This window comes from Poecile atricapillus, chromosome 3 (genome assembly GCF_030490865.1).
Source record: "Poecile atricapillus isolate bPoeAtr1 chromosome 3, bPoeAtr1.hap1, whole genome shotgun sequence".
NCBI classification, from domain to species: domain Eukaryota; kingdom Metazoa; phylum Chordata; class Aves; order Passeriformes; family Paridae; genus Poecile; species Poecile atricapillus.
This window is the reverse complement of record NC_081251.1, coordinates 7,273,357-7,296,798: the sequence shown is the minus strand read 5'-3', so window position 1 is coordinate 7,296,798 and position 23,442 is coordinate 7,273,357. Positions and strand designations below refer to the sequence as shown.

Here is a 23,442-nt window from a genome sequence, read left to right as displayed (position 1 = left end):
GCCACCTGCTGCTCTTGTTGACTGCAGTCTGAACATGGGGATTGGCCCAGACATTCTCCAGAGGTGCTTTCTGTTCTCAGTGACTCAGTGAATTATGGTCTGGAGTGACTACATCCACAGTAAAAAATTCAGATTTCCGTGGTTAATCCTTAATTTGGCTTCTCTCTTTAGACAGACACAAAAAATTGCTATGTGGTGGCTTTTGCAATATAAGTATTCTGCAATGTGCTGAAATCACCAAAATCTCACCACATGCATTATCACCATCTTTATTATTTGGGGATGGCTTTCCAGTGTCCATAAAAGTTTGTTGGATTTTAACTGGTGGTTAAAAGTTTGTGTGTTCCACTTGTGTATTTCAGCTGTTCCACTTTACAATCAGTCCATGTCTGACACGTGCAGGAGGAGCTGGAGCAGGGAAGAGTGACATGAAGCACTGGAGGTGTACCCACCATTACTTGGGGAGAAAGTGACTGGAAGAGAGTTCTCCTTATGCCCTTTTCCACAGAGCAGCACAAACCACCACCCATTAATTAAATATAGTCATTTATCATCTGAAGGGAATTAGGTGACGGTAGAATGGGTGGATATAATGAAGAGTTATGAGTTTCAAGGCAAGAAATGTTCTTTGTTTTGGGTGACATGAAGAGGAACATATAACAAAGCTGGGATGAATGTGAGCAAGGCAAAAATTGGGTTAAAGAGAAATTACTGACGAAGATGGTGTCCGGTTTGGTTCTGAAGTAGCACCTTGAGTGCAGTCATGTTAATTTAACAATTATAACCTAGATAAGAAAGTCTTCTATGGGAAACTTGATAAAGAATTAGGCAAAAGCATCTCTGTTTCCTACAAATTCACTTTCTTTTCTCAGATCCTCAATTCTAAGATTTAAATCCTTTAGGATTTTGTGGAGAAAACAGATTTCTCTTTACATGTATTTCCAGCTCTTTGATCTGGGAAATGGGGTCAGCTATTATGCACTGATTTAGTGAAGTATGAAACTTCGATTAGCAAATTCCATAATTTTTTCCACAAGTTCTGTTCAAAAATATCATTTTAGGCAAGGTGAAGCTCTGGCATTAATACATTTCATCATTTTGTTAGAAGCAAAATCTCTTTAAGGGCTTTTATGTCTAAGGTCTTGCAGAGATTGAGGCAATTGACATTTAGTTTTGATCTTCCAAATCATGATCATTCAGAAAATTCTTGTGAGCCATAAGTGAAAATGTTCTTAAGATACTGGATAAATGTAATTACTATTGGTCATACAGGTTAATATTATTGTACACATCCAATAATTACTAAAGGTCTTCTTATTGACTTTATTGTTTGAGAGAGACCATTTTTCTATTAGAAGCATTTATAATTGTTTTGCTGTAATTGTCTGAGCTAAGTTACAATTGTGTCACATAATGACCTTTAAAAATGTGTCTAGAAAAGCCTGCAGCTGTTCCCTCCTTGGGTTCTCTCTACGGAGTTATATTTAAGCCAGTGTCTCTGAAACCAGGCAGTAATAAAAGGGATATTATCCTTAGCAAATATCTTAATCATGGTAAATCTCTGTTGCCCTACAAATGACTGCATGGGGGATTACAGTGGAGTAAGCCATTTGCTGAATATCACTGCCACCTTTCCGAGGCCATTTAAGCGTGTTTAATTTTTCAGGGTGAAACATGAAACCTACTAATACAAATGTTTGCATTTGGCCTGAATTATATCCAGACTGTAACAGTTAGAGCAGGCTTAGGACCAGATTGTGAGTGATCTGTAGGAGGCCAGTTCTGCTTGGGAGAGTGAGAGAGAAAAATGCATTTTTGTTCCCAGTCCCAGCTCTCTTATGTCACTTACGCTGCCTCGCTTCTTTTCAATATTTATGTAAGGCTATCATGGGGTGAAGTACCAGTAAATATATGGATGATGCTTAGCTCTGTATTTTTTATTATCAGTCGCAGTCCTTACTGTCATCCAGTGCCTGGGAGCTGTGAGTGTCTGGCTTGGGTTCATCCTGGCTAGAATGGAGGTGACAATGCTATGTAGTACAAAATACTTTCACTGACTTGTGTCCTCCATAGCATCATTAGCTATCTGTTTGTTCATGCAGATTTCATTTATCAGGTTGCCCAGGAACACAGACTGCTTTTTTTCCAGACTGCTTTTCTCAAGCTTAAGAGAATGTTTTGGGAGACCGAAGTACTGCTGTGCATTTCATGCTTTCTTTTTTCCTTTCTTTTAACAAAGCAGTGTCTTCTCTCTGTTCCTGCCCAGGAAACTTCAGCCATAGCCAGTTTGGACTCAGCCAGAGCCTTGGGAACTGGCAGCTCCAGGAGGTGCTTCCTGGGGCAGAATCCAGTGACTGTGAGGTGACACCTGTTTCAGGTGGCACAACCCTCTTACTCCACACTGCAGTGTGCCAGGAACACATCACCCACAAGCTCCCCTTGCTCCCAAGGAATGTGCACTCAGGTTCACCTCCCCAGCTTGATTTCTTGAGCTTTCCATCAGGCAGCTTTCCCCATAAGCCCTGAACATGACTTCCCAGAGCAGATATGAGGGTAAGAACTGTGAGTGTGAGAGGCAGTGTTTTGTTGTTCATAGTATCATGGAATAATAAAACAGTTTGGGTTGGAAAGGACTTTAAAGACCATCTCGTTCCAACCCACTTGCTATGGTCAGGGACACCTTCCACTATCCCAGGCTGCTCACAGCTCTATCCAACCTGGCCTTGAACACTTCCAGGGATGGGGCAGCCACAGCTTCTCAGTTCCAGTCCCTCACTACCCTCATAATAAATAATTTCTTCCTATCACCCAACATAAACCTGCCTTCCTCCAGCCATTCCCCCCTGTCCTTTCACTACATGTCCTTGTGAAAAGTCCCTCTCCAGCTCTCTTGTAACCCCTTTTGGAGCTGGAGCAAGTTGTTGTTGATTGCCTCATTTGCTGCTGATCTTCAGTGAAGGTGTGGATGTCTGTCCATCCCAGTGTTCACTGTGCTCAGTGCAATATTCTCTGTGTTTAAATCGCAGACAAGTTTCCAGATGACGAGCCCTGACTTTGAATGGTCAGCAGAATTTAATATATATTCTAAGGACCTTAAATGAGACCATAGGATGTGTGGTTAAGCAGTTATACTAGTTAATTTGGAGATGTAGCTAATAATAACCAAATTGAAAGAGGAAATTGAGTTAGTGCCTGTAAGAAATGAGACATACACAGTGGACCCTCTCATTAGAGACTTAAAAATTATTATTTTTCTAAACTTAATCACCTATTTCATTTTTCAACCACTTCAACCAGACACAAGTATTCTTTTCTGTGACAGTGATTTAACATAAATTATGTGTGTAGCTTGTCCGATTGGAGAGTTTGTATCTTTGTGCTTTTAGCTTGAATGTGTGTTTTTTCCCTAAGGAAAAAGTAAATTCTGTTAAGTGGATAAAGTTTTATTATACTCTGTTTTCTAGTGTATAGGCAGGTTAAAGCTTTGATTTAATTTCCCTCACAGAAGAAACAAAATTCCTATGGGAGACAATTATAGGTGAAGATGAAACCCCTTGGTGTGTTCAGTGTATCTTTCAGATGCTTTCATGGTGATTTTGAATGAAATACCTACATAGATAAAATGGATAGAATAACAGAACTATTTGGATTAGAAAAGCCTTCTAAAATCATTAAGTGGAACAATTAACCTGACATTATCAAGTCCACCATTGAGTCTTCACAGGTATACAAGGTTTCTTTCTTTTTACTTACTCTGAAGGTGCAAAGAGCTTCTATTTCTGATTCCAGCCACTGTTTCATACACTCAGTGTTTGTGGGTTTATCCCTGTGGCTACTGCTGAGGAATGGCTGCTCTTTTCAGAGTCTCCCATGAAAGTGAGGCCTTAATTGTGTCTTCACCTAGAGAGGTGGATCAGAAAGTGTTTTCATATTCACTAAATATTTTAGAAGGTTTTAAAGTTTCTCTGCAGCAGGATAAAAACTAGAAACATTCAGAGGTTTTTGTAAAAAGGCTGCAGAATGAGAAGGAAAATGATGTACTGGAATAGGGTCCAAGGTTAAGCTTCTCAGCTGGACTGGAGGTTCATACTAGGGTTTTCACATTCCATTTGATGCTCTCATCACCAGGTAATTGCCTATTTTGAGGAAGCTGGTTTTTGGCTTCAAAAACTCACTGGAAATTCAAGTAGGAATTTCCAGGTTGAGTGTGAAAAGTCATTTTGTTCTCAGATGTTTCTTTTAAATCAGCATGCCCCTGTTTTGGTATAATACATGTTTTCTCCATGTAGATTCTCCTGGAAACTAATCTAAGGTAGAAATTAGCCCTTCTTTGAACATGAATTAAACCAGATGACCTCCTGAGAAGTTCTTCCAATCTAAATTCTTCTATGATTCAGCTTGGAAAGTACACCCTCAGTCTCTAATAAGGAAAAAGGATTCATCAACCTAGAGTTAACGTACAGTAAAAAATGTCACATTAAGTGCTGAATGCCACGGTCTAAAGACTTATGTATTATCTTATAAACTAACTGTTAGCTAGTGTTCTCAGTTGCTGAGTAGTTTTATGCATATGGACTCAGAATAAGTTCACAGATATAGATATAGATATAGATGATATAGATATAGATATAGATATAGATGATATAGATATAGATATAGATGATATAGATATAGATGATATATTTGATATGTGTGGTTTTGTGTGTGATATTAGGCACAGAGAACTGTGTAAGGGAAGGACAAAAATCATGTCTATGCCAGTAAGTGACACAGGGCCAGGGACAGCTCCAGGCACTGGATGATGCTCGTGTGCTCTATGGCACCACTTTGATCTGGTACAAGCAGAAGCTTTCAAGAGGAAATGACTGATTATGCTTGCAATTTTACCATGGGTCACAAACCCTTCCCATTTAGCTATCTGGATGCTGTTGTGGCTACATTTCAAATGATAAATAACATAAGGATGTGGAAGGTCACTCTACAGGGGCCAGGGAGGTTGAGGTTATATTCCTGGCTGTGCCCTGAGTTGCCTGGGGTGTCCATAGACATGCCACTTCAGTCTTTTTAATCTCTTTATGCCACTTCCATTTTCTTAGTCTCTTTCTTTCACATGTGTAAATGGCTTGCTGTAAAAACTCAGCTTTTCAAAGCAGTTTTTGTTTTCTGTGGTATGTTGGCAGGCATGCATGGGAAGGGCCTATTCTAGGCTGGGACCTCTAGAGGTTCCCATAATCCAAATAATAATGGTAAAGACAAGGGAGTGACATGTGATTTCTTATGAAATGACCATCCAGTCTCCTTGAGAGATGTAAACTGAGTGATTGTTCTGTGTGTACCAGCTTTACAAGAGCTAGAGTGCCCATTTCAAGAAGGATTTGGGGACAAGCTTCTGCATATCTGTATTTGCAACAGGCAGGAGCAGCTTCCATAATTATTAAACTTAGTATAACTTCTATTGGATCTGCCATGGAAGAGCTGCTGTGAAGGAAAAGCCATGGAGCATGATTCTGTTTGCATTTGAGCTGCTGTGATATAGAGTAAATGCCTGACACATAAAGTACTCCTTCGTGGATGAGTTAGGTTCCTAAAGATGGGCTTTCGCCCTCCCTTGCCATATTACCATGTAGAAAAAAATAAAATGCCATGCCTCCTCACTTATCTGTCTGCCAAATGAAATTTTAGGCTATTTAACAAAGCTGACGTGTGCTTGGTTAGAATACATTCATTGAATGTGTTGGTAATGCCACAGAGGGAATGTGTAATGGGAGAGATCTGTACTCCTGTAGCAAATGCAGTGCTAAGGCTGGGGCTGTGCTGGGAGCTGAGGTGCACCCTGGGCCCAGAATCGCTGCTGCCTCTGCTGAGCTCACCCCATGGGGAGGTGGGAGGGTCCTGCCCTGCTGGGAGCCCACCTGTGGATCAGCTGAGTAATTAAGTGTTTGTTTGTTTCCAGATGAATACAAGAGTAAAGTAGCCTGTGAAGATGACAAGCTGAGGCTGAGCTGTAAGAAGAGCATGGTGATAGCCATTTACTCTGCTATCTTTGGGAGGACACAAGGAGGCAGCCTGGAGTGCCCATACCAAAACCTAGGGATGCCCATGATTGGTAAGCTGGGGAATGTCTTGATGACACACTGATGTGGGCAGGGTGATTTCATTTACTGTCATCACAGCAGAGCTGGCACAGATCCTGGTCAGAAAAGCAGGACTGGGACATGTAACCTGCTATGGTGGTGCTCCTGATGTGTGGTACCTTGTCAACCAGGGATGAGCTTCAGCATGAGCACCAAACTGAGGTGCAGCTGTATGTCCCAGCTGAGTTCCCAGGCCACAGGCTTTTCACAGATTCATCTGATTATATGATTGAAGGTGCTTGAATTTCTTGTTCAATTCTGTCTTCGTGGTGGTTCACCCACTGAGCCTCTGCCTGTAATATGGAGGAACATATTATCTGGGGATGTCATGTACATCTGCAGCACCTGAAGCCTTGACATTGCATTTAAACTTTCAGTGAAGTTAAAACAAAGGAGAGAAGCAAGCTTAAAAAAGCAAGTTGTTAAGTTTCATTATGTTATGGTTGGCTTACAGTACCTTCAAGTATCTTCCTTACTCTCAGACTATCAGAGTCTCTTACAGTCATGAGTTAAAGATAAATAATTGAAAAACATTCACTGGAACTGTCTGTTCTTGAGCTGATGTGAAATGACTTGGAATATTTTAGGCTGTGGCAGAGAAAGCAACACTCACAGTACAAAATCAGGTGCTCAGCATTCGTCATAATTCTCTTCAGAGCAGAGAGGGAGTTAACTGGTTTCCCCAAAGGAATTGCCTCCAGAGAGGGAAAGGATTCAGAGGACACCACACAGGGAACCTTTATCTGGTGCTATTGTTTTGCTGGGACCTGTTCAGCTGTATCTAAGGATCTTTGGCTTCACAGCTGTTGATCCAGTGCCCTTAAGGAGCTAAATGCTATTAAAATGGAAGCATGTCAAGTGAGTGCTTGGAAATATGACACTCGGATGATGGGTGTCAGTAGAAACCCACAGGTGGAATGAGGCCAGTCGGGTTATTTGTGCAGTGTGGTGAGTGTCTTCTATAGCTGTGCAAATCTGAGCACTTGGAGCACAGCTGAGTTGTGCAGGGTCTTCTGAGGTGACCAGTGTTCTTGGATGTGCTCCTGTAGTCCCCCAGTTGCCAGGTAGCAGAGGCCAAAACAGATGTGTGTGGCAGGTTAGCCTTGGTGTGGTGTTTGGGATGGGCTGAGTGTATGCACTGGGTGCTGAGGTGAGAACTTGCCAAATCAGTGAAACAGGATGGGTTTCTGGAGCAGACATGAGCACCCCACTCTGTTGTCCTTGCTGACAGAGCAGGAACAGGCACTTGCCAGCGACAAGGTATCAGCACAGGGACCCGCTCTTCAATGTCAAAATGCAAAACTCTGTGAAGCCACAAAGGGTAAAGTTTTACCCTTCTTTTCCCAGCTACAAAGTCATGAAACTTGTACTGGCTGAGTGCATGGTTTGTGGGACCAGAAAATGGGACAGGAGGCACAAATAGGGAGAACAAGCAATGGGCTCTGACAGCAGGGCTGCATGTGCCATAGGATATCCAGCACCTGTACGCCCTGCTGTTCTCAAACTGGCCTTGTGAGCTCTACAAATTTGGATGTTTCCCCAAGGAAATGAGGTGTCAGATCCTAGAGTGCAGCACGCAGTCTGCTGCTGGGATGAGGCAGGGCCTTGCTCAAGTGTCAGCTCCTAAATGAAGCTACTTACAGGACCAGGCTCAGTACACGACAGTGTAGTGCCAAGTCAGGAGTGGGAATGCAGGGGAAACTTTATGCTAAAATCCAGCTCAAGGTTTTAAACTGTGAGCTGATGCTAAAAATGACTGAGTTGTTGGATAGGAGCAAATATCCACATGTTTGGAATTGCTGGGGTCTCAAGAAAAATGAAAATTATTTTAAGTCAGAGTGGTGCTCCTGGGGTGCTGTGGAAGTGGGTGTGTGCTGCCTGCATAAGAGCAAAGGGAGGGTGGGAAGGGTGTCTGGAACATCTGCTGGCTGCATGCCCTGCAGGACTGGGAGATATGAAGAACTCACCATGGAGCAGTGACTTCCCCAGGCTTTCCCAGCCATTTGGACACTGTGTGTGTAGGGTGAAAGACAGATTACAGCTGTTGATGTTTCCTTGCACGTTGAAATCCTGAGCGAATTGTGGGAGCGGGGTTGAGCTTACCTGAAAGAAAACTGGGGGTGAGCAGATGGTCATTGCCAATTCACCATGCTCCAGCCCTTAACTCCCCACCGTGTTTGGGAGGGGTTGTTCAGGTGTCTTCAGGTACAGCTCACCGATCCCCTTGGCATGAGGCAGTCTCTGCTTCTCCCTTCATCTGCCTGTGTGAGCTGCCCCAGTGGGGCAGTGCTGCAGGAATGGGGAGGTGAGTTGCGGCTGAAGTTCTTCTCTTGGCTCCACAGCAGAAACTGGTGTAGGATCCTCCTCCAACCCAAATCAGCAAAAAAGCACATCCACACTGTGCTTCCCCATGGCACCCTGCAAACCTCCCACTCCAGTGACAAGAGCAGGTTGTGCTCCCAGCTTCACGAGTGGTTGTGAGCAGCACTCAGGGTGCCCCGGCCCACTTCACAAACTGCTCTTCTCACGGGCCTGCCTAGCCCAGCAGGCAGCTCTGTTCCTTCAGGAGCAGGTGGAAACATCACAATTTATAAATCAAACTTACTGCTAGCTGGAGAACATTTCCCTGCACGTTTCCATAGCCCTGAAATGTGGGGAGGGCTGCTCTGTGGCAGCCTTTGATCGCAGACATTCACAAGTTGATCTTACAAACATGACCGTATGAGTCAGACTTTGCAGCAACATCCAGTTCCTGCAAGGCAGAACCCAGCTATGTTCTGTACATGGGAGATTTATTCTGTTTGAATTTCATGGGACTGATGATTTGTGTCAAGTCTGAGCCTTGGCAAAGGGCATTTTGCTGGGAAGTAGGCCCTGCACAAGTTAGCAGTGATTATTTTTATCCACGCAGCCTGAGCTACGTGATGAGTGAAGAAGTCATACTGCCCCAAAAGTGGTGAAGATTATCTTTTCTTCCTCTTCTAATGAAAAACAGTTCAGAAAATTTTATTCCATTTTTCTTTCTGTGGACAAAATGCACATTTGGATTGAATTTAGAGATATACAGCTTCTACAGGTGAGACTTTTAAAGAACTGAGGTCTAAGATGGGCAGGACAGGTGGCCTAATAGAGCATTGCATATGTAAGGCAAACCAGTTCAATTTGTGTTGTTTCTGCCTTGAAAAACAAGACCTTGTACTCCTGTAAAAGTGTTAAAGAGATAAAGCTCACTAACACTGAATTTCCTGGATTCTACTTTAGGAGCTCAGCTGGTTTCTGAGGTATCCTGGTGCTGCAGTCCTTTTAACCCAGATACTGCTGTGCTGCTTTTGGGTGATGAAAGATTCCAAGTCACCCTTCATATGCCATGCCATGCCATGCCATGCCATGCCATGCCATGCCATGCCATGCCATGCCATGCCATGCCATGCCATGCCATGCCATGCCATGCCATGCCATGCCAGATACATGCTTTCTCTTTGTGCAGTGTCTATGTGAACGTGCTTAGCATCTGTGAAGAGAAAGTTATGGTGGAGAACTTCATCCTGTCACTGTCATGTTAAAGTGAAAATCTGTCAGGATCCTCCTTTAACTGGAAACATGCTGAAACTTATGTCTCTGACCGTAATGGGAAACCCCTGCAAACAGCTGGAGCCTTCCTTGAATGCCTTGGGAACTCTGAAAAGCTCCTAAAAGAATTTGACCTTATTTGTAACTCTCTTAATAAAGCCTCCACTTTGCTGCCAGCATGTGCAGAGAGCATACACAGAGCATGGGGAGGTCTCTGGGGAAAGGGCTATTTACAAGCAATGAACCATTAATATCCCTCAGCCAAGTGAGCCCTTTGCCCCCTTTTTCTGCTGTTTACAGCTGCCTTTGCCTGCATCTCCCAGTGTCTTGTTTATTCCAAGAGAAGTAGTTTAAAAAATGGCCTTTTTCTACATGTGTCTGAGTGCAAGGTAATGATCTAATTAGGAGACTGAGGAGGAAGATCTTGGACATAAAATGATTACCCTGTTTATTGCTTAGTGGAGCAATATCTTTGGTCATATTTAGGACACCTGAGTTGTTCACATTATTCATTTTTACAGTAGCTCCCCCCCGAACCACAGAGGGTGAGATGGACATGCTCAGCTGACCTCTAACATAGGATCCAGGACTCCTTCCCAAGGACCCTGTCTTTCTCCATCATGTGTACAAAAAGCCCAAAGCAATTTAATTGCTCATCCTGGGTAGAAGGAATCTGGGGTTGGTTTTGGAGTTGGTGCAAGATCATGGGAACCCTGGCTCCTCAGCCTTGCTCTGGGTCCTGGGGTGTGGATTAAGCTGAGTACTCTGCTGGGACTGAAATGTCCTTGTCACTTAACATACAAGTTGTCTCCTGTGCCTCTGTAAAGGGGAAAAATGAATGTGTTTACAAAGCCCTGAGGAAACTCATATGGTCAGTGGCACTCTCTGACTCATGAGATCTGATAATGGAAGAGCAGAGGAATTCAGCAAAGGAGCCCATGCTTTAGGTGCTCATTCCCTGGCATTTTCATTCTAATGTAGGGACAGAAGGTGATCCAACCCAGTCTGTTTTGATTTCCCCCTCTTAATGCAGATGTATATAAGACTTAAAGCAGAATCCTCATATAAATATTTATTACACCATATAAATAATGGACCCTTCTAATTTGTTTATCTGTGACCAGATCTAGCATGTGAATGAATATGAAATACATGCAGTAAAAAACCCATTTTATTCCAGGGTACATGTTCCTGCCAGCACAAGAGCTGGCTTTAAGAAACTGCTGCCCCTCCAGCTGAGCATTCCTGGCTCTCTTCTGCTTCACCATCTATGACTGTTTTCCACCCTGCTTCTATCAGGACAAGGTTGTGGCTGTGCTCTAATTTTAGTCTTAAATAAAATGCTTAAAAATAAAAAGGTGTTTAAAGTGTGGAGCTGGACCAATGAGGAGTAGTAACCCCTGGCACTGAAGTGGGAAGCAGGGGGTGGCTGGGGCTGCAGGAAGGGATGGGATATCCACAGAAATCTGTGCTGGTCAAACACTGCCATGTAGCACAGCTGACCTCCAGCAGATCCAAGTGGCTGAAAGACTCTTGTGCTTCATCCTGGTTTCTCTGTCTGGCCTTTAAAGCAGCTGCAGTGCTGGGTCTGTGGGATGAGCAGCAGTTGTGGGGGTCAGACCCTGTCATTTCTCTCCACAGAGCACACCAGGCTTCCAAAGCACCCCTCCTGTAGGTGTGACTGTGCATGCTTCATTTACTTTCAGGACAAAAACTACTTTATTATGTGTATAGCTCATGATTAAAACCATGTTTTTAGAGGCAAATCTGTTTGTATGCAATAAACCCTACAAGTATCCAAATCTGAAGGATAAATAAATATCAGTTGCTGTTTAAATCATATATCATACCTTATTAAATTTAAATTGAAATGCAGTTCCCATTTAGAATGCTGAGTTAAAGTGGGACAAAGCCTGCTTTCAGAAACTTTTTCTTCAATTTTAGATACTTTATGTGTTTCACTTTTTGTCTCAAAACACCAGGAGGTAATTAAAATCACTTTACAGCTGTTTCTAGAAAACTCCAACTATTGTTGGATTCCATAGAGCCATAAAAACGCTTTATATGAAATTGTTTTTACATGCACACAATAGCTATTAAAAAATAATTAAAAAGTCCATTCAAATGTGAGTCTGGACAAGATCTTTCTTTAAACCAAGGTTTAAGTTGGTTTTGAAATGCTGTTTACAGTGGAGTATGACCCCACGCAGTGATTGTAATTAAAAATTCTGAAACTAGTAATTTAAATAGGACTAGCCTGCTCTGTGATGCTATTGGTGTGATATTTGAAGAAGTAAAGTATTTGTATCAGTAGTATCAACTTCTTTAGTGGCTGATCTTATAAAAGATGCCTACTATCCATCTATTAGTTAAAAGAAGCCCCAAAATACAATCCTAACAATAAAAGGGCAAAGTTTAAGAGATTTAAATGTGTAGCATCTCAGTTTGTTTCCATGGAGTTGCTTTGAATGAAAACGAGCGCAACTTGTTCAAAACTGATAAAATTCCTTCTAAACTAATTCAGATGTCACTCAAGAATATTGCAAAATTGCCATGATGAGAGCCTGAGAAACAAAGGTAATGTGAAACCTGTGTTTGCAGGCACGCCATGCTTTATTTTAGGAACCATGGGCAAGAAGTGACTTGCAGGCTGTGTCAGCTGGGTAATCTTTAGAAAATTGGCTGGTCCTGCAGCTTGTGAAGTTCAGACCTTGCTTCAGCCTAGCTCTAGGCACATGTTGAGTATCCCCATGTTCAGGAGAAGACTTTTTTGGGCTGTAATGAATAGGAAGGAGAAATGAACTCAAGGATTTCACAGAGAAGTAGATACATTGAAAGCACTATCCCTATCTTCTACTGAGTGATGCTAAAGCTGTTACCTTCTTTGCTTCTTTTCTTGAATGCCTTACAGCCCACAATCCACTCTGCTGCAAATTAAATAGTAAAATTTTACTGTCATTGCCACACCAAATCTTTTTTGTTCTTTGAGACTTCTTGGAGCCATGTTTGAAGCTGTCCTTGGATTCTCACTTCAGCCCCCAAACCCGAGAAATGTTATTAATTTGCTTAACTTTGCACACTCAGATTCAGTCCCTGCAAAACTGGAGGCTCATATATTTTATGTGAGTTCTGGTTCCAGATACATGGGTGATAAGATGATTTAAGTTCACATTAATAAACCAAGTGTTTCTAAATGTAACTATAGGATCTGTAATTAAACCTGTAATTGATCCTTCAGTTACAGTCTCTAAATGTGATTGGTTTCTTTCAAGATAATTTTCTCTTTTCTGGCCTACTGCTGAAGTTTCCAAAGTTTTATGGACTGTGTGGTGACTAATTTTTCTCTCACTTTCTATAAAACATACTTTTTTAATGTAAATCTGGCCTTCTCTGCACATCCTTCTAATGTTCAGATACAGATTTTCTTTCTAGCCATTTATTTTCAGTGACATTGTGGAATACATATGTTTTATATACAGCTGTATTAACGTGAAATTATCTGCTGCTATTTGTAATATGATGTTGACCATTTATCATTTTACAAATACCAGCAGGGATCTTCACCATTTAATTGTTTTGGGTTCCTGCTCCTGAGCTTCTTCTGTATGTAAATACACTTCTGTTTCTGTATCTTTTTTGTTTAAGGGCAGTCTTTGGTTTCTATTGGCTGAACTTCACACTGGTTGGTCTTAAGGATACTTAAGTGTTTGTAGTTTGGTTTTCTCCCTCTTACCCTGTGGATCTAGATCCAACTCACTTCTTTTGTCCTCCCTCTAGGCTTGTGTGCCATGGCAGGGAAGAGAAATCCAGTGTATTTCAGTTGCCCCCAACTGAAACTGTGTGACAACTATATACTGATAAAGAAATTACCTCCCCAGGCTGCTAAATGAGAGAGAAAGTGGACAAAATCCATCTTTATTAACAGTCTTCTGCACTGGCTTTTAAAGAGAACATCAAACTTAATGGGCATGGGCTAAGTCGAAAACGCCTGAGGTTTGATGTACTGCACAGCATGAGGACTGATTCATTGATATTCTGTGAAGACATCCTTTACAGGCTGCTAGATGGCTAATTTTGTCTGAAGCTGAGGCTTAGGCACCTCTAGCAGCTGCCCCTGTATGAAGGAACTGGTGTTTGTATCCACCACAGCTAATGGAACATCTTTAAAATATATGAGAAACTGCCCAAAACCAGGAGAGCTTCCTTCCCTCCTGCTTATGATAGAAGTTCTTTTTCAGATTGAAGCAGTCACTCCCAGGTAAAACATGAAGGAATTTAGACAGTTGCCTCACCTGAAAGGTTGGAGTTACTTCCTGTTTGTGTCCTTTCTACCAGTCCATTGAATTTTGCTTTCTCTTTTGGCTGACAAGTGGATAACCACAGCACTGATTCAGACATCTGTCATCTTTCTTTGCAGGAGCCAAATTTCTCTCCTCTTAGTTAGCTGACTCCTTCCATCTTTCATTCTGTCCACTTGGATTCATAGCTCCCAGCAAGTAACTTTCCCTCTTTTGTTCTTGAGTGGGAAATCAGGCTGCGTGTTTTAGAGAAAAATCCTGTTTTGTGCTTGGGAGGAATGTCCTCCTCAAGTTGTCAGTTGCCTGTAAATTACTTCCTTTAAGGGAAAACTTAAGCTGATCCTTTCATCTGCTCCTCAAAAGATAGCAAGGAAAGCTAAGATTATGCTGATGGTTTAATTTTGAGATTTGGGTCTACTCCTGATGCATTTACACTGAGCCAGGGCATCCCACAGAACTTGTCTCTTGATCAGGTACCACCAGGCCTGTTCCAGCTCCTAAATGCTTACTTTGTATGTACTGCTGGAAATAGTATTTTAGGCAGTGATCCCCTTTCTGATGTCTTTAATTGTGGCCAATCACTTGGTCCTTTTGAGACCTCAAGGTCTTGTATTTTCGTGGTGGAAAAAAGTAGAATGAGTGCCCCATTTTACTTGAAAGTTCACAGGCTCAGTCTGACTCATCCTCTTTTGGGTGGGTGGAGTTTTTTCTCAGGTTCCAGTTTTCTTTCTTTTTAAAGTGCACACATGTTGGCATTGGGTTGAGCACCATGTCCTGCTGCCTCTCCAGATTTGTGGAAAACAGACATCCTGTGGAAAACTCCTACCTGGCAGCTTCAGAGCACTCTAATCTACTCAGCTGACCAGCTGTGTGTGGTTCTGCTTGCTCTGGATAGCTGGTCTCATTTGTGCAGGAACCCACCTTTGCAGGTTCAGAATGGCTGTGCCAAGTGAGTCTGATCATGAGCAGATAAACAGATGGACAGCTGTTCTTGAACATCTGCAATATGCCCAACTTCACTGTGGGATTAGTCACCCTTCTCAAAACTCGGGGTTTAGATCTGTTTGTGGATCCATCTGTGATGGCTGCTGCTTTGGAAGAAGCTCCAATCTCCACCAGAGCATCTAAAAGCATCTAAAAGTTACCAGAGAGTCTAAAATGCAAAAATTAAAGAGTTTGGAAGCATTCTTTCAAACCCAGATAGGTTTTGCAATCAAAAGCAGCAATGCATGGCTCAGATTTCAGATTTGGATGTGTCACCCTTACTGGAGAAAAACAAGTAACACTGAGTAACCAAAATTAAGGATATGATTAATAGGCATTGGCTCCAGTTTCTTTTTTTTTCACCAGGAAGAGGTAATAAAGTAATAGTCTTGCTGGGAAGCAGCCTTAGACTGACTAAAATCCATTCATTGTGGTGAGATTGATGATATGGACATTACATCACCGAGACCAATTCCAGTTTTAAAGCCAACGCGGTCTGCAAGCTGCAGCTGGTAAAATCCTCCGTCATGGCTTTGTTGCCCTGGTTTGGGTTTTCATCCTGACAGAGGCTGGGCTGATGGAGTAGATCAAGGAGTCATATACTAAATGCAACTGGTTAGGTGAATTACCCACTGAGGACTTAGACTGAGGGTTGTGAATTCCAGCTTGCCAGTGGTCTGCATTTGTGATGTGATCCTGGGAAAGGGAATTCACCTTGCACCAGGAGCAAGGCTGGAGGGACATGCAACTCCTCAAAAGTGGGGCCAGAGGTAAAGAGAATAAAGTGAACTGAGCCTACTCCCCCACAGCCCCACTTTAGCTGAAAATACCATATTTGAAAAGCACAGATGATACCTTTAAACACTTTCACATGTGAAAGTTTCACCATAGCCAGGATTCGTATATGCTCTCTGGCAGTGTACTGAAGCAATCCAATACTAATGAAAGCCAAGGGTAACTCTGGCCCAACCTCTCCAAGAGGGCTCTCTATCATCTATGAGGTCTTAAAGCAGTTTTTATTGCTGTATCATGGGATTTGAGCTTTGTGGGCTTTAAGAGGTTCTCGGCAGGAGCCTGGCTCTGCTTAGCAGTACTTACCTCAGACTTAGTGATACGGTGTTGGCATTTGTGAGCATCCTTCCCACATCTCTGACACATGAGGTCACTTGTTTGTTACTGGTGCTAGGGTGGTATCTCATAAAACATTTGAAATTTGCATTTAGCAAGCAAACAGGCAGCAGAAGAAAGGAGATTGTAGAATATAAAATCATTAAGGTTGGAAGAGACCTCCAAGATCATCTCCAACTGTAAAGTTGCTGTGAATGAGCATGACATCTGGTACACTTAGTGCAATGTCTAGTCTCCCACTTCTGAAGACCCGGAAAAAATGAATTTGGCCAGCTGAAGGGGACGACAGCCCAACTCTGCTGCACCACATTGCTGGGCTTGGCTTCCCTGCATCTTTTTGGCAGGATAATTGCATATTTTATGGCTAAAACCCCTCTGTTTTCTTGCCTCTCTGAGCTCTGAGGATGGGCACCTGGAGGTGAAGACTTCTGACCTGGAATCACCTTCTGAAGAGTCACTAATATAATTTGAGCTCTCACTTCAGTGAGCTCCCCAAGAACTTATTTACATTTGGAAGTTACCTATTTGCACTTCATAACATCCAACTGGAGTGAATTCAGTGTTTTTATAAGTCTGAGACACAGGGGTAAAAGAAAATACCATATTGTTCCTTCTAGAAGTCCAAATGACACAGTGGTGACTGTGATTTATGAAGGTGCTGTAGTCTCACAATCACTCAGCCACCTCTCAGATGTACTATTGACATATTCAGTGCTCGTTAGTGAGGGCATAAAGATGTTTGAATATGACATTTTGGCACCCAGCTAAATGAACTCTTTATCAGAAACCCTTTGAAGTGTCTTAGGAAGATGGTCCCATTTGGAGGTTTTGACTGCTCTTACATTTTCCAGTTCAATGTGTTATGTGGAGGATGAACATGTTGACCGACCAAGAAATCCAAGATGGGATACAAAGCTAATTTCAGTATTGGTGTAGTTCTCCCTCAAAACACTGCAGGCTGTTTGCCCTGACCTTTATGGGAATGTACAAGGCACTTTTGCTTAGAAATTGTGTGGAGGCAAAATCAAGGAAAATTCCCTGTTGTGAGCAAAAGGAAGTCTTTGAAGTGAACACTGGGCCAGAAGTTGTGCCTAGACTCCATTTCTTTTTTTTCAGGGCTAGAAAAATATGACTGTTTCCAAGAGAACGGCTCAGGTCATACCATGGGGAAAATGAGAAGAGTATTTGGATTTACCATGTGGGAGACTGTTGTCAGTAGGATTTAGATGGATCTTGTAACATGGTTACCTCAGATGACTTTCTGCCACTCCTGCATTCACCAGATTCTGGTGTTCATTAGGGTCTAGAGGTCAGGGAACACAGTAAGGCTTACCTAAATTGTGACTGCAGGAAGAGCCAAGAAAATGGGGCACTACAAGAAACCTCCACTGTGTTATATTGAAGTCACTCTAGCAGCCAATTAAAAGCAGCCAGAGATTGATTGAAATCTTCAGTAATGATCTGGGACAGAGTTTGTAGGTGGTACCGAATTGGGCAGGACACTTGTTACAGCTTAACTAGAACACTGAAGTGTCTGGTTTGGGGTTCTCCAGGTAAAGAGAGATGTTGGAAAACTGGAGCAATTCCAGTGAAGCTCTACCAAGCTGAGGGGCCTGGAGAATACAGCATATGGGGGAGTACTGAGGGACAGAGGGCTGTTCAGTTTTCACACAAGAAAGCTCTGGGTGGGATCTTATTTTATGTGTTTTACTCAGGAATAGGTAGTTCTACAGAAGACTGTTTTTGGAAACACACAGAAGGAAACAGCAGATGAACACCAAAAGCAATAAACATGAGTTGCAGCAATAGAAACCTGATTACATACAAGGAAAAAATTCTTCACCTGGAGAGAGGCTTAGCCGAGGATCAAGTGTCCAAGGAGTTTGGGAAATATTTCTCTGTAGAGATTTTCAAAACCTGCCTGGGCTAATTCTTGAGCAACCTGATGTAACATCATAGCTGGTTGTTCTTTGGGCAGGAGGTTGGAGTGGATAGACTCCAGATATTGTTTTCAGCTAAATTATGGGATGGTTTATGTGCTGCAGTCACAGCAGGCAACATTTCCCCTGGATATATTTTTTCATCCTATAGTTTGCAAAAAGTCCATGTAAAAGAGGCTTTTAAAATCTTGATGCCCTACTTTCTATGTGAGGGCCTTTCATCTTCACCTGTGATTAACTGAAGCATAGAGAGTTCCTTCTACTCTTCTGCTCACTTTGGCTGATGCAGGGTGAGCTGGAGCAGCATGGCAGCTGGAGAATTGAGGACTTCACTACAGGTGTTTGTGACTGTGGTGGCCTGGTCTGTGCCCAAAGAAGTTTGGTGTCTGGGCTTACATGTATACTGGTAATTGAGTAGTGTCAGGGGCACAGATACTGGAAATAGATCTGCTCTGTGAAACTGTAGCATGGTCCATAGCATGTGGTCTCAGCCCAGATAACTCTCTTAGGCAGTCTAGGAGATCACAGAGTTCTGGAATGGTTTGAGTTGGAAGGGTCCTTAAAGATCATCTTGTTCCAATCCCCCTACCACGGGCTGGAACACCTGCCACTAGGCCAGGTTGCTGAAAGCCCCAAAGATACAGTGGGGACCTTCTGTAAATTGACTATTAGGACAAGCCCTGTTATATATCAGGCTGTATTTCCTGTTTGGAGTAATGCTAGCTGGCAAAATCATTCTGAGGTACAGGGTATCACTTAAACAAAGTGATATTAAAAATATAGCACCCTTTGGTTTCCTGATACAGATGCTGCTGCTAAAGCAAATTTGTGTGGAGACTGTGGCCTGCTCAGAACTGCGTGGGAGGAAGGAGGTCATCAGTACCAGGCCATGACTTGTGATGGCTGGAGAAGCTGTCACTGTTAGTGTGAGGGTATATGACAAATAGAACCCCAAGAAGCATTTGATGAATCTACAGCTTTGGCACCTGAAGAGTGAATTCAATCTGCTAAGGTGGAGAGCACATTCTGTAGTTTGTTAGAGTGTACATATTCCTAAATGAGGAGTGTCCCAAAGGCTGCCCATCTCTGGGGATGTGTGATGCAAAAGCCTTGTTGTGCCTCTCACAGGACCAGCAATGTGTAATTGCCCACACTCCCATGGATACAGTACACGCCTGTTCCAGAGGGCAAGCCCCTAAGCGGACAGCTGTGGGATGTTCTCTGTTCTGTGTGAGAACAATAACAAAAAAAAAGAATAGGCACCCTCCATGAAATCCTCTGCAGCGTTTAGATTTGCTGAGTTTCTCTAACTGGACATTTGCAAAAAGACAATGAATCAGGATTGCTGCATGCCAGATGTTCCCACTGAGACCTCTGACACTCATTGGATCAGAAATCCCCTTAGGAAGTTTGGGTCGTTCAGTAAGGAAATGTTTGCATGGAGCCTTCTTCTTTTGTCATTTGCAGCATGTGAAATAAAATGCTGCCTTTGATTTCAGAAAAAAGACATGTTACCCTCTAGGCTAGGTTTTCTGTGGCTTTCCCATGTCTCTCATGGGATTTATTGTTACGCTGGTTCTAGCACTCAGTACCTTTTGAGATCCATTTTTCCCTTTTCCTTCCTCCTAATTAGTGACCAAAAGGGGTTTGTATTCCATTCTCTGTAGTTGTCCTATTCCTTTTAGAAACAATTTGTTGTTGAAGAAATGTCTCCTTGCGAGTTTCTCCCTGAGCTTAGTCCTGGCTGGACAATGAAAGCAAACTGTCAGTCTTGCACTTAAAAGCTCAAGAATTTGTCTGTGCAAATTGTTCTCATCTTCGGTAAGAAAACTGGCAAAACCACCTGGTAGAGAAAAATACTTGGGAAAACACTTTTGGAACTTCCCATATTCTAAATTTCTAATATGAAATGTTTCTACTTGCATGGAATGAATGTGATTTATGTGATAATGTGATTAAAACAATATTTCTACTTATATGGTATATAAGTATATAATTATTACACCTCATAGTAATTTTCATTAGATTTAGAAATATAACATCTAAGAGCAGACAGAGACACTAATCACCCTTGTCTTCAACAGTGACCAGAGAGGGGTGTTTGAGACACCTCTTGTGATTGTTGGAAAGATGAAAGATCTTTTATTCTCAGCCTTCTTAGTATGGATGTATGGGGGCTTCTGATTCTTCATCATTCTTTCAATGTATTAGAGTTGTGCTGGAGTCAGATACACCTTCTCATGTAAACACAAAGACTTTTAAATATGAGAATCTGGTATGTATTCTCACAGTCTGCAACTGGTAAACTATTTTTAGGCAGTTTCTTTTGTGAGTGGACAAATATTCACAGATGGCATCGTTTTTCCCTTTTAGAATGTCAGTCAGCTACTGCTCTCCAGCTCATGATCAAGCGCTGTCATGGGAAAAGAAGCTGCAGCATATATGCCAGCACCTATGAGTTTGGAGATCCTTGTTACCCAGGCATCCAAAAGCATCTTAATGTCATCTACACCTGTGGTAAGTTACAAAATTCTCTAACTCTGACTATGTTTGTTGAACAGTGGTGTGTGGAGAATAAGATCCAAAAAGTTGTTGAACTTCAGTTGGCTCATGGTGATTCTTGTTTGGTCAACCAGGGAAAGCTTTGGATCATCAGAGTATTTTAATTCTGTCACTTATTGTACTCATTGTCTCTATAGAACAAGCAAAAAATGTGGAAATGACATTTATTAACCCATTCATCTTCTTCAAGGCAGAAAAATCTGACAGTGAAGTCAATCTGCTCAGTGGACATTTACACACTGAATGTTGGCATCCTGAAGCAAAGCTGTGGTTGTCAGTAGGATTACTTTATTCTGTATTTATTTCATTTTGTACCATAGAATCAGGTGATTACCCAACCATACTCATCCACTGCGTTAGTAGAAAATAGCTCCAAAAATCTTCAGGTAAACATTGCAATAATTTTTTTCTAACAAAAAGCTGTTATTAAAAAAAAATAATAAACAGTTGGTGCTCTCAGTTGGGACCTTAAGTCATAGCATTGAGCAGACACTGTGCTCTTACCTAACTAGTCATCTTATTTTGAAACAGAGAAAAAATTGTTCCTGTCTGAGCCCTGAAGTATAAAAACAACATCTGTCTTCTTACTGTGATGACATTTTGGTCATTTGTAGCTGACATATTTGAAAATATTTCCTTCAGGGTTTTGCTTACATAGTTGTTGCTAGGATCAGCTCAGTCTCTCTCTCTGTGTTCCCTTCCGCATCCATCTGGAAGTGCAAATGTTGGTGCTGTATTGAGTGTGCTGAGCAGACAGTGGGACATGCAGACATGCAGACAATGGGTCTGTGGGTCACTCTGTGGGTAACTGCAGCATGCTGAGTGAGACAGAAAGCATCTGAGATGGAGTCACTATAACATTTTGTGTAGTGGCTACAGCATGGTGGATGTGCAGCACCCTGAGGAGCAGAAGCATTGATGCAGGAGCATCAGGCTCTCAGCTCGTCTGGCTGTTGTTTCATTTGGCAGGAGTGGCAGGAAGGTTGGGTTTTGTTTGAAGTTGATGCGGCAAGAAGTAGCAAGACTATCCATGCAAAGCCCTGTGAATTTTCTAGTCAGGAAGGTGATGTTTTTGTATCACTTTTCTCATAAAAAGACTGGGGAGAAGCTTATCCTCATGGGGATTTGACAGAAATGAAGGCAATGCAGAAGGAAAAACAGGAGCTCCATCCCTCAAAAATCCAGGGAAAACAAACAGAGCCCCATGATGTATTTTCAAGGGGATTTCTCCATCAAAGGCCTCCAGGGCCTTATTCTAGAATTGTGGCCCTAGTCTCAAAGTCCACTACAAAAGGCACTAATGATCTCTTAATCTGGCCTTAACTCTCTAGTCCAAGCCTAACTGCATCAGGAAATGAGTCATGCTTGAGAGCACAAAATGGCATGTTTTGCTTTTCTGTGGGTAAAATCTGCCTCATCCTTTGAAGGTGGCCATGGCTCCTTTTCAAAACCATGATCTCAGACATGTCTCTGAACTGGATTTTGTGATCAACAGACACATATTTCTCTCCTCAAATAGCAAAGTCCTTCAACATGTGAAAATGAAATAAACAAGAAATCAAATTCCAGTTCCATGTACTTGTGCCAGACAGAACTAAATCCTGGAATTCTTTTAGAAGAAATGATAAAACCAAACAATTTGGTATTCTTATGACCTAGAGAATGATACCAGTGTAGAAAACCTCCTGCTGGCTGTCTCTTTGTTTCAGGTTTCCATAAAGCTGTACACATTATAGCGCTCTCCTATTTTCACCAAAACTGTGGGAGTGAAAGGGGACAGACAAATGTGCATGACTGCACTTCCCTATTGCCTGTACCTCTATACATATCCCTGTTTCCCAACTCTTGCACTTGGAAACCCTTTTTCTCTTGCTTCTGTATCCTGGAGATCAGTGACAGATGCAGTGACCCTGGCACAGCTTAGGAAATGTGATGGGTTTACAAATGGGTTTCTCTGAGCATCACTTCAACCCTTGTTGCTGCTTCACATACTTGACCCCATCACTCTCTGTGATCAGTCAGTGCAGTCAGTCTGCTCCCCTCTGTCACTCCCTGCCTGCCAGACTGTGGCAGAAATGCCCTGCCATGTGTCACTTCTCCTACTTGTGGGAAGACTGCCATGTGTCCTTGGCCAGTGCTACTGACCTGCTGTGCTGCTTCAGAGGAGGTGGCGAGAGCAAGAACAGCGATGGACGTGGCTGTGGGAGGGAGAGTCTTCATGCAGATATTTCCTTAGTGAGGAACTTCAGTAACTGGGGACAGAGGAGCTGAGCTCTGCTTCTGGTGCTAAAGCATGGGAAGGACTGGAAAGAGTCCTTCTGTCTTCTTCTGATAGCAACTCATGGAAAAAAGTCTGCTGAGTAAGTAATTTATGAGGTGACAAAAGGTAATATTAACTAAAAGCTCATGAGCTGTTAGGAGAAATCACAGCTGAGATGGACCCTGTGACAGATTGGTAGTGTTTATGTAGACCAAGGCCTAGTGAAGAGCTGGTGAGGTGTCTTATCTCCCAGTCCTGGCAGGAGAACATCTGCAAGGTCTCTCACATCATCATGTCCACACTGTTCTCTAGCTTGAAAGCAGGACCTGGGCCCTATTCCAGATCTCCAAGAGGTTCATGGATGAGGCAACAGCTTTGCTTTCTTTAAGCCATATCCATATTTCTTGAAGGTTAATTCCTCTAGTTTCCATGTTTTATTGGACATTAGAATTCCTGCCAGACACACACACAGTTTTGCTGGTGAATCTGTTCTTAAACTAAGATGTCATCTAACTTTTTGCCCTGCTGTATCTTTTTAAAATATTGGTTGTAATTACTCCAGCCAG

The 23,442-nt window shown here is 42.4% G+C and overlaps 1 protein-coding gene across 2 annotated transcripts in view; it reads left to right on the top strand.

The window, feature by feature from the left end:
* The window catches only part of EVA1A (eva-1 homolog A, regulator of programmed cell death), a 205,372-nt gene that overhangs the window by 79,806 nt on the left and 102,124 nt on the right, over nucleotides 1-23,442 (top strand). For both annotated transcript variants that reach the window (XM_058836134.1, XM_058836135.1), the window contains exons 4-5: nucleotides 5,954-6,106; nucleotides 20,428-20,571. In XM_058836134.1, coding sequence (XP_058692117.1) covers nucleotides 5,954-6,106; nucleotides 20,428-20,571 — 297 coding nt within the window. The remainder of the gene's footprint in view (nucleotides 1-5,953; nucleotides 6,107-20,427; nucleotides 20,572-23,442) is intronic.